The 12,038-nt window shown below is 41.5% G+C and overlaps 1 protein-coding gene across 4 annotated transcripts in view; it reads right to left on the minus strand.

Annotated features, from left to right (window-relative positions):
- Positions 1-392: 392 nt before the first annotated feature.
- The window catches only part of PAPLN (papilin, proteoglycan like sulfated glycoprotein), an 86,856-nt gene continuing 75,210 nt past the window's right edge, over positions 393-12,038 (minus strand). For all 4 annotated transcript variants that reach the window (XM_034417717.3, XM_034417718.3, XM_087882372.1 and 1 more), the window contains 7 exons: positions 11,843-11,967; positions 11,365-11,503; positions 8,418-8,555; positions 5,597-5,724; positions 3,561-3,669; positions 3,131-3,306; positions 393-1,324 (listed from right to left, as the gene is read on the minus strand). In XM_034417717.3, the coding sequence (XP_034273608.2) occupies positions 1,176-1,324; positions 3,131-3,306; positions 3,561-3,669; positions 5,597-5,724; positions 8,418-8,555; positions 11,365-11,503; positions 11,843-11,967 (964 nt within the window). In that variant the 3' untranslated portion in view covers positions 393-1,175. The remainder of the gene's footprint in view (positions 1,325-3,130; positions 3,307-3,560; positions 3,670-5,596; positions 5,725-8,417; positions 8,556-11,364; positions 11,504-11,842; positions 11,968-12,038) is intronic.

Consider the following 12,038-nt stretch of genomic DNA (forward strand, 5'->3'; position numbering starts at 1 on the left):
ATAACTGACAACCTTATAGTTAATACATACAGGTTTGGGATATGTTTCTAGTCTTGCTCCATAGAATGTGATTATAGTCAGCGATTGAAAATGCATAGATACTGCAGTTAGAACTTCTATAGTGCCAATGGCCATCCTTGTATTAAATAATCTGGCACATGGGATGGGATAATGAAAAAGGTAAGGCATACCTTTCCACAATTCTGAGGCATCGGCAACCAATTAATTCTGTTGTGATGCTGTGTACACTAGTGGGGTGGGCTGCACAGTGCTTTGGAACATATAGGAGTGCAAATTCAGTACTTGTCTATGACTCATTAATGCAGTGGTATCTCTTTGGGGATTGCGTGACTGCAGTCGTGAGATTCTAGAAACAAACACCACTTCTCAAATTGCACAGTCTCTGGTATTTGTTTATGCAGAAGCAATACAACAGACTTCGTTTCCTTTTTCAAAGGCCTTAATACAATTGTATACATGTTTAATTAGAAGAGAGGATCACTGTTTAATGAACTTACTTCAAGAAATACAGCCTTGCTGTTTTAAGAGTATTTGAAATACAAAACCCTGCCACGTTGCCATGCATTTTCCTCTTCAGATGCTTCCGAGTTCTACGTATTTCCAACAAATATTAAGTGATATTTGCTGCTGGTAGTTAACTCAGCAATGTTTCCTGTATCTGCTGAAAAAAACAACCATTGTCTGCTTATAACTGTTTAAATTTGAACTGCAGGGATATTTAAAATAACTGCAGGAAACAAGTTTCTAGGTCAGTATACTAAATTTCCACAAAAAATATGGTCAGCAGATTTTCTTTGTGGGTTCTGGCACTAATTTAGCTTTTATGTTTGATTTAAAATGTGTTGGCTATCCTTGATTTCTCTTGAAGTAACTTTCCTACTTACTTTTGACTCTTGTCTGTATTGTTAAGCTTTGCTAGTGGAACAATTCTCCGTTTCCTTAAATGAAAAGGTCAGCCAGCTGTTAGAGGATTTGATGTTTCTCTTGCAAAACAAAATACAGCTTAGGAAGGTGGAGATAACCATTTCTGCCAACTGTTCTCTCTGTTCTCACATTAGCTGTATTGACTACCCGTGTGTATGCTTGATAAACAGGTTGGAGATGAGTGCTTTTCTTCCGGAGCAGGATTGCAAGAGCGGTAGCAAGCCTGTGATTCAGCCATAGCGGTGAGAACAGCTGGCACAGCAGAAGCTGGAATAATACTCATTGTTGCAGAGCTGAGCCTGTAGAATCAGATCACAGTTAGCAAGGTGTGGCTGATCAACACATTCCCTGCTTGTGTCCACAGGGAGAGATGCTGGCACTAGAAGAGTTAAGGAAGGAAGGAAAGAAAGTCAGATAGAACCAAACAAGGTGTCAATTGAGAGTTCACTTTTTGTTATTTACATTACAGCTATTTAACTGCATGCAGTGGAAAATATTATCTATCTGCTGCAGCTCGAGCAAAAATACTGTGAATGGAATCTACATCTTGGCAAACATTCAAAGTAGCAAATGGCAACATCAGCATTAATGCATTTTGAGAGAAAATTGATTGGTTTCTGCTGAGAGATTCTTTAAATGGCAAACAGCTGTTTCAGGCTGAAAATAAATGCTCTGCACTATAACAGCAGTTACAGTTTAGTAATTCCTGAAGTCGAACTGGCATAGTTTAAAAGCCTTTGACCTTAAAATTGTCTTCCAAGTAATCTGAATGTAATAGAATTTCTTTGTAAATAACAAGGACTGGATTGTCTCATTAATGATTTCATGTTTCTGATTATATGAAAAAATACCGCTTTGGAGGAAAGCATGCAGAGGCAAGCTGCTGGATTTCAACTCCCTTACCAGCAGTAGCAATTGAAGTGTCAGATTTTAGGCACCAATTAATAATAATTTATTATATTTATATACTGCCCAACATCCAGTAACTCTCAATTCCAGACTCTCATAGCATCTCTAGTCTTGGCTGGGTTTGCCATATGTAACTCAAACCCCACTTTGATGAATAATTTAACTGATTTCATATAGATAACCACAGGAAAGAGGACCAAACCCTGCAATTTGGAGTAATTACAGGTTCAACTGCTTTCCCCTAACAATTACTAGTTGGTACTAATGGCTCAAGTGGAAATGGGGCCACTGCACAACTGCGTCTCCAACCATTGCATGCAATAAAGATGCCATGGTTGATGGTATTGATGCCCATCAAGAAATTAATAGCATCTGGAAGAATCCAAGACACCCATCACAGCTTTTTTCCCTTCATATGACCAGGCATGGATAGTGACTGAAAGATATCTAGAAAATCTGCTTCTTTGGCTTTGTAGCTCAGGCATGTCAAACTCGATTTCATTGAGAGCCGCATCAGGGTTGTGTTTGACTTTGGTGGGCCCGGGGAGGGGGGGCATGGCTAGGAGGTGTGTGGCCAGCTCGACGTCACTCCTGTTGGGGCTGCCTGTGGCGGCCTGAGCAATCTGCCAGCATAAACGGGCTCCCGAGCTCTGTTTTCGGCTGCTATGGCCTCCTGCAACCCTCTGCCAGTGAAAACAGAGCTCAGGAATCTGTTTTTGCTGGCAGAAGCACCGTGGGCCGGTCCTTTGCTGTTTCCAGGGTGGCCCCGTGGGCCAGATCTAACTACCCGTGGGCTGGATCCAGCCCCCGGGCCTTGAATTTGACACCCCTGCTGTAGCTGATCCCCCATCACCTTCTCAAGCATATTCCCTAAAAAGTGAAGGTTGGGGACGGCAGAAGTTGCCCAACTTGGATAAATTGAAATGTGACCTTTTCAAGAGAGCATACACTACTGCTTCTTTGAAGGCAGGTGCCATCTCGTCTTCAGAGACATTAACCACATCCAGATGCAAATACTTCTCTTTCAACTCTGCCTTCTATACACACATGCTTTCATTAAAGAGTATCAGATATAATATGAGCTTCTAAAATAAAAAAGAATCTCAGAAGTATGCTTCATGTACAGAATCAACCAGGTGTGTTTCTACAGAGGATCTACAACAGAAAACATTTCCAGTCCTGGAAGGAAAAGCACATGCCACACATTTAAGGTTGCAGCTGCTGTGAAATCCAATGCTGGAAATTAGAAGAAATTTAAAAACAACTGCACACCCACCTTCTGGCTGCCTTTTGATGACTTTCACATCTGTACTGGCACTGACCGAATTATTGCCATTATAGGCATTGCACGTATAAGAGCCCTCATCACCAAGCTGAACATTGTTTAGAAGTAAGCTTCCATCTTGAGACACGTGGATACGATGACCATCTGATCTTACTGGAACCCCATTTCTAAGCAGAAGTAAATAATTAGCGGTCTTGCAGTTGCTGTACACTGTCCCCAAACTCCCAGTTACAAGGAAATAAAGGGAGGGTTAGTATTCAGAGTCTTCCAAGGAACACAGAAATAAACAGGGTTATTTCAAATGAGTTTGAAAAACTAAATCCAAATTCATCTTCCAAGTAGATGGTCGTTGCTTGATAATTTCTTGCATGTTTCAGTAGTACTAAAGGGATAAGTAAATACAGCTGATTTTTTTTCTTACCTTGACCATCTTATGTTTACATTGTTGCCTGTCACAACACAATGAAGATGAGCATTCTCCCCTTCAGACACTGAAAGCCTGGGCAGCAGGTCAATAATTCTCAAGTCTCCTAAGCAGGAAAAGAGTGTCATCAATTCCAGGAAGATGTTGCCCGAGGTCATCAAATTATATTCTGAAAATGCAGCTCTGATTGAATAGCCCTGCTGGTCATGTGAACTTGGTCTTTCTAGCTGAAAGACCATCTACGTGGGAGAAAAATCTCAACATGATATGCACAATAGAATTCAACACAGAAACATTGTGTAACCAATCAGCTACAGTTAAGTACTTCTCGATGGTTGTCCTACACTGATAAAAGTTTGAACTATTTTCATAGCAGTAACTATACCTCCCTCCTACATTTATTCTCTCTCGGACACACAAAAGTCACTGCAGCAGTGTTTTCCAGAGGTCCCCTTTCTTGTTTCTAGAGTGTTGTGGCTCCGTTACCGGAGCCTGTGTCATTGGCAGGAGAGGACTCCGAGAGTGAAGGAGAGGAGTTGGCAAGGCCTCCCTCTCCAGGACCCTCCTCTCTGGCAATGCCTTCGGTGTCCGCCGAAGGGCAAGAGATAGGGCCGGGGCCAAGCATGTCCATGCAGCCACAGATGGACAGTGATGAGGGTAATGAGTCTTGGCTGGATCCACGCCAGCATCGCAAAGATAAGCGCGTGCAACAGAAGAAAAGGCGTGCCCGAGATTAGGCTGAGTCACTGGACCACACCCCACAGGATATAAAAGGGAGCGTAGTGGCCAGTCAAACCTTGTGACGAACAAAGCTGAAAGCTTCCACGCCATTCTGCATTGCCGGACTTTTTGCTATAGACTTTGCTGGATTATCTCTGGACTTGATTAACTCCGTAATTATTGAGCTGTTTCTTTTGATGTATCAGAAGTGGGGAGAAGTTATCTCTCCTCTTCATAAATAATAAACTCTTGGCAGGCAGCCACTAGGTTGTTGCCAAGTTCTGTTATCATAAGGAAAAGGATTTTGCCGGCTGGTTTGGTCTTTAACTCTTGAACGTCTGTTGGTGTGTGTGCGTGTGGTTGGGGACAGAACATAGAGCAATATTTCCACTAGGAGCCTAAACCAATTTGAATTATCTTAACCATAGCCACCAAACTTTTTTTTTTTTTAAATGTATTGAATAATTTTCTATACTTCTTGAACCTGGCACAATTTATGTGAAACCCTAAATATCTCACTCGGATTATTTGATGGTACCATTGATGAAAGTAAACCGATCTCATACCTAAAGGGAGTTGTGAAGCCACTGTGTAGAGCAGGGGTGTGAAACTCAAGGCCCAGGAACCAGATCCAGCCTACGGGTTGCTTAGATCTGGCTTGCAGGACTGCCCTGGAAAGAGCAAAGGACTGGCCCGCGGTGCCTCTGCCAGTGAAAACTGAGCTTGTGAGGGCTGTGTGCGCCCCTCCCAAGCTCCGTTTTCACTGGCAGAGGGTTGCAGGAGGCCATTGCAGCTGAAAAAGGAGCTTGTGAGGGCTACGGGCAGCACTCCCAAGCACTGTTTATGCTGGCAGAAGGTTGCAGGAAGCCATTGCAGCTGAAAACGGAGCTCGGGAGCCTGTTTTCACTGGCAGAGTGCTCGGGCCACCACAGGTTCCCCCCACACGGGTGACATCAAGTTGACCATGCCTGCCCTGGCCATGCCCGCCCCCCCGGCCCCCCAAGGTCAAACACAACGCTAATACAGTCCTCAATGAAATTGAGTTTGACACCCCTGGTGTAGAGATAGTTCTGTAATCTTAAGCACAATTTTTACTAAATTCCTTCTTGACACCAGGTTTCAATTGCTGGAAATATGCTGAGATAGTTCACACTCTCCAGACTGGATATATTAATCAGCAACTAAAGCTTAATTTAACAACAGTAGCAAAAAAAAGGATCACATTTTTCACCAGCAGCAAATTCATTTCTTATATTTGAGTAACATTGAAGTAAAACTCCCTCGCCACCCCCCACCCCCAAAACAACCACTACCTCTAGGTCTAATTTGAACTTTTTTCTGATCTTGGTCCCGGCCATTAGAAGCAATGCATGTAAAGAAGCCAGCATCTTCAGCTGTCAGATGACTGATTAGCAGGGCACCATCAGGTTGCTGCCTATGCCTGGAAATTAAAATTGCCATGAATTTTAGAAGAAGAGGAAACACATTTAGTCACAGAGTACAGACTCCTTTTTGTGAGAAGCTAATGGCTCAAAACGTACAGTACTCTGAATATAAGTTATGAGCTCCTAAGGTTCAAATATGTTAATCACTCTGGGATCAGGTGTCATTAGTCCTGCTTAATCGCTGCAAACCAATTAAAAGTAGCTGAGTTATATTGCACTAAGCCATGGTTTGCTGAGTAAACCACAGTTGGATGGGTTCTTAAGGAAATGCAAGCGGTAACGGTATTTGGTTTTAACTTTGCATCTGTGTAAATCAGTCCACTCTTAAAATTAATCTTTTTGAGCAGCTGGTGATAAGTTGGCTGTTTTACTTAAAATATGTAGGAGTCAAAAATACAAAAAGCATTGAGCTGGGTATAATTACAATGCAAGATACCCATCCAGGCAAGACTACTTGCAAGCAGTTTAAGAACAACCAATATCCAGGTTGTCAAATGACAGTCTTTGCCAGATCACTTCAGGCCACAAATATTGAGTCATTAAAATGAATGAGTTTCTACGTGGATGGATGAAGCAGGAATGTATTATAGAGAGATAGCCTTTGGGAGAATTAGGACATCCCTTTGATAGCCTGTCTTCCGGTTCTTCTAACTGATGTACGTGGGAGGGGGGTCTCCCTATTTTATCCACACAGTAAGAACTTAATGAGAGAGGATGAACTAAGGATTAGTGGCTGGCCCAAAGTCAATTCAGAATGCCATGATTGAGAGAAGATTTGAAACTGCCTAGTCCTAGATACTGATCATCACATTATGCTGTGTTCCATCCACCCTAATCATGTTTGGGAAAGCTCACTGAAAATAAAGGAAGGACAAGCTGTCTGTTCGGGTTCTCCCAGATTTATTTTGTAAACATGGTGCATTTCAGGCCATCTTACTCAGCCTTCTTTAGCTGGAGCTACTTCATCTGCGTGGATATGTAAAACCTAGGGCAGTACAGGGGGAAAATAAACGGTATGAAAAAGGGGTGGTTGATTGGGTTATAACGGCTTGTTCGGCAATTGTTCAAAGATACTGTATGATAATGCTGAACAAGAGGGAGTTTCAACTACCACAGCATCCCCATGGTCATGCGGTCATGTTGGAGCTCGGTGGTGCCCAATTTGCAATTACAATGTCACAGTGACCTGTGGTCACAATTTCCAACATTCTCTGCCCGCTTTCCACAAGTAAACCAATAGGGAAGCAGGCAGGAAGTTGGAAATTACTTTTGCTGCTTTTTTTGCCTACCTGTGATGCTTAGTGCCTGCCTGTGGCATTCTGCTTTGGCACCCACACATCTACCTATGCTTGATAGAAGTTATCTATGGCATTACTGCCTCCTATGGCACTGACCCACAGCACCCACCCTGACCCTCCTATGGCACCCTGCCCCACTTTCCACATGCATCAGGCATGCCCCCCAAACTCATGGCAGAAACCACCAGCTTGATTGTGTAGGACTTCTGCATCTTCTCACTTCCCACTTAATTATCCCCATTGTCCTAAGGTTATGATGGGCACTGGGGCTACTGGGATTGCTGTTGCTAAGCAATGTGTTCACATGACATGGCACTTTATGTCCACATTGCTTAGCTACAGAAATTCTGGTTCCAAATGCTGTTGTAACCCAAGGGCTACGTGTAACACAACTCATTCAGTAACACAAACAAGCCAAGGCTAAGGTTAACTATGCGAATACAGTCAGACTGATTTTGTTAAGCACGTTATATGAATTCAGCTGCTGTACATTAAACAGTTACACAGACTTTTAGCTCAAGAAAAAAAAAATAGCAGGTTACCACAAAAGGTTATACAGAAATTTATGTGGAAATGATGACTAGAAAAATGTAAGGAAGTAGGAGAAAGAAATGCAGGAAAAGGTGAATGTTTTAAAAAAAAGGCCTACTGAAATATGAAAGCATAGCTGTAGAATAATACAGAGAAGAAAGTGTCCTAAGCGGAAAACAGAAAGGGAAAATTTACAGACACTTATCCCAAAGGTGCTTTTTAGGACGCAACTGGAATTTTTTGTTTTTTCTTTGAAGAAAGAAAAAACTTTCACTTCTCATCCAAGAAGCTTTTTCAATTCTGACTGGATGGTGGGGAATGGAAGGATTTATATTCCTTGCAGACAGCTGGTCATTTGCATTCTTTTAGAGAGTCATTGAGGCACCTGGAGGTTTATCTGTGTCTTCAGGGTCACCTGAGTAGTGTTCCTGGTTCCTGTAGTCTGCAATTTTTTTTCCCTCTGGAAATCCACTCCTATTCCCACATCATTCAAAGGGTGTTCTTCCCAAATTATATAGTTAAAGAGAGTCTCAGTCATCCAGGTCATGGTTGACCCAAAGGTTCTTTTTCAGGAGGCAACTGGGTTTTCTTATTTTTTTTTCTTTGAAGACATTTCGCTTCTTATCCAAGAAGCTTTTTCAGTTCTGACAGGATAGTAGTCTTTAAAGGAAAAAAAAAACCCCAAAGTCCAGTTGCCTCCTGAAAAAGCACCTTTGGGACAACCATGACCTGCATGATTGAGAATCTCTACAGACGTACAGACACTTAATTTGCCTATTTTATTGGAGTCATTGGACTTTTGCACACTTAGTACAAAGACAACAAAATGAGAGAATAATATTGTCAAAGACACAACTTACCTGGCAGATGAAATAGGACGGCCATCTTTCTGCCATTCAATGGTTAAGGAGGGGGAAGCCTCTACACGACAAGGCAGTCTGACTTGTTCGCCAATGCTACCATCAACTACCGAAGGCTCATTCTTATACATTTTTAACCTGCAAAGTAGATGCAGTAAATGTTTTAAAGAAGGATCAGAATTCCTTCTTTCATTTTAATCACTCTTTTCAGCAAGTGCTGAAAAGTTCCTTGTCAATGGCAAGGTTTGCCATTGGCAAAAGATGATATCTCAGGCCCAAGGCAAAATAATTTCAGAGCAGTTTCTCTCTGTCTCTGGGTGGCTTCCTGGTTTTTGAGAAAATAGCTGGGGAATAAAGTGGTAGAAGTAAGGCCTGGAACACAAGTGGAGAACAACAAAGGATCTGCTGAGTGTATGTCCAAGGATTTGTGATTCCTACTAGCTCAGCAGTTGGCAACCTTGGCTAGATAAGCCTTTGCCCATCTTGGGCTGTGGCACTAGTTACAAACTTATCTGAGACATGAGGACTTTAAGATAAGATAATCTTTATTGTCATTTTTACTGTGATTACACTGCCACACAATAAAAATGAAATTCTGTTGCCTGCTCTCTAAATAAAGTATATATCTATACACATACATACTGTGGATCCTAGTCAAGTGTCGCTTACATGCTATGTCCTGGATAGAAGTAAGTGAACTACCAACAATCTTTTCTGCCATCCTCACCACTCTCTGCATCGCCTTCCTGTCCGAACCAGTAATGCTTCCAAACCAGACTGTAATGCGATATGACAGGATGCTCTCGATCGTCCGTCTATAGAAAGTGGTAAGGACAGGGGGAGGAAGATGTACTTTCCTCATGTGACACAGAAAATGCAGGCGCTGCCGTGCCCGCTTCACCAGTGTCTCTGTTGAGCGACCAAGCTAACTTTACTGAAGTGAGTCATGCCCCGTCATCATACATCTAGGGTACTGTATCAGGCTCTATATGGATATTTATAAACTATCCAGAATTTTCAATTGCGTAAAATGCCAGAATGCTCATTAGCAGTTGTAGATGGGAATACATTACATCTTATTCCTGGCTGTACATTGGCTTCACATTAACCTTTAACTGCAATTTAAAGTACTGATTTTAACCTAGAGAGTCATTTATGATTTGGCTCCAAGTTTCTTGTAAATCTGCATTCTCCACTGGAGTCGCCCAGACCAATTCAATTATTTATTTATTTTATTTTATTTTATTTTTCAATTTATATACCTCCCTTCTCCCTGAGGACTCAGGGCGGTGCACAGCCAGAATTAAAAACATGAAATACAAATATTAAAAACAATTAAAATCTATATAAATTTGGCCCAAAATTTAAAAAACCAATTATGAAGAGAAGGAACTGGTTGTTTCCCATTTTCAGGAAGCTTGGGGGAGAGAGATGGCTGGAAGTATTGCTTTTCCTTCTATTGGAGGAAACCTGATTAACCCTGACATTATCTCCTTACAGAACGAGCTGAAAAGGGTGTATAAATTCGATAAATTAAATGCATCTGTATTACATAATTGAACTTTAGCCCTTCTCTCCTTTCATCATGATTTGAACATAAATGGACCATTACAGGGATTCTCCTTCAACAAGTGTGCGGCTCTCTCTTAACACTTTACAAAATGTAGGTTTGTATAAATACATCCCTCTTAACTGTTCCCTTGGCTAAAGGCCCAGATAATGCTGCTAGCCACGAGAATCCCATGTAACAGAATGTTCTCCTTATAATTTATCTGGCCATGTGTGATGCTTTCGGCAAGAATTTCAACAAAATCATGCAGCTGTCTGGGGACCTATGCCAGCCTGTTAATCCAGGCACAGTAGGTTAGGAGGTTTGCTGCAAGAAAGAATAAGGAATAAAGTAACTGAATACGTATGGCACATGATTGTAAAACAAATGACTCCCACTCCCTTTGATAATGTTCCATGCATGCACTTTAGTTTTTGAGAGGAGAATTATTTCCAATTATTGAAGCTAGTGACAGTTGCTACAGATGGATGCCTCAGAGATCAATGACTAGAACTGGGAATGGCAGATTACCTATTCCATTTTTACACTTTCTTCTGGGTAGCTTTCGTGACAGAAGGTGGCCTGATAGTTACCCTCGTCACTGAAATGATGTACTCAACCCCACTGCCATACTGAGCCCCCTTTTTTTAAAAAAAAAGACAAGTTGCTAAAGATAAACCCTTAAATTTCGTCATCTCTCTCACTGCAGCATTTCTTAGTTCTTTTTAGTGTAGCGACATTCTAGAATGTGACTCATGGTACTTAATGAGAGGATACCCACCTACGCAAAAGAAGCAATTTTGAGCTGCTGATGCTTCTGAGCCTGGGCTGCAAGCAGGCCACCGAGTTTTATTACAAAACTGCCCAGTGATCAGTGAAAATAAACTATTTAAATAATTGCTTGTCTGTATAAGAGACCTTGTTTTGCTAGAATCTCTTTCCTGCAGATATAGTTTTATTTCTACAATGAATATTTATTAAACACAGTAATTAATTTCTTAATGATTGTTTCCTTCTAACAGTAGGTTCCTCAAGGAGCCAAGCAAAATACAGAAAACTGCCTGCCCTAAGGCATAAAATGATTTCATTAAAACACTTTGATATCAATGGTTGCTTAAATTAAGTCCCTTAGGTTCTTTCAGTTGCCTGATCATCAGGTCCAACCAGTAAGAAAGAAAGAAAGAAAAAAAAGCTTCTTAAAAAAGAACTAGGTTAGAGTTGCTCCTGTGTTGTAGCCATAAAGAAAATGCAGGGCTGATTTCTAAGCATTAAGATTAGATACAATAGCACTATGATTAAATAGCTTACTCTTGTTTGATCAGCTTCCAAATGCATCTTTAAAGAGCACACAGCACAATATGTGGAACATGAGCTGCTTTGGGAAGTTGAAAGATATACCTGTATGTTATTTGAGGATGCAGAGAAGAAACATGTGACCACCTGTCATTAGTTCCTGTGCCAAAGACTCTGGGCTGGTGATTCTGATCATAAGTAAGTTGATGCCTTCTTCCCTGGGTGAGGGTAGATTGAGGGATTTCTATACAAAGAAACAGAACAAAGAAGCCATCAAGATTTGACTTTCAGAAATCTTTGGGGGCTGACAAAGAGATGGTTCTTTCCAGGGTTTGTTTGGCTAGGACATTTTCCTTATACTAAGTTTCCCATAAGGTGGAGGAGAGTTTTCCAAGCATTGGAACCACAGAGCAAGAAAGTGGTTCCCTGGATAAAGAGAGCATGGGTTTTATACTCTGATGCAATTTGGAAAGGATATCATTTTCCATTGATGAAAAAAGAATTGTAGAATGACCTGCTGGCTATATCAGGACAAGCAGTTTCTTGCTTTATGGCTGTTTTGAATAACGAAGAATGAAATAACCTTTGATCAGCAACTCGATCTGTCTGCGTTCCACCCTCCCATTTGAAATTATGCACGTGTAGATGCCAGCATCCTCAGTCCTGAGATGGCTAACCACCAGAGAGTTGTCAGACTGGTAGGTATGCCTACGGGGGAAGAAGATTAAAGGATTGTCAAATATGGTAGACTGGAGATCGCAGCAACTCAGTGACAGTCA

The sequence above is a fragment of the Pantherophis guttatus genome, chromosome 1, assembly GCF_059756535.1.
Source record: "Pantherophis guttatus breed Tessera chromosome 1, ASM5975653v1, whole genome shotgun sequence".
Classification (NCBI taxonomy): Eukaryota; Metazoa; Chordata; class Lepidosauria; order Squamata; family Colubridae; genus Pantherophis; species Pantherophis guttatus.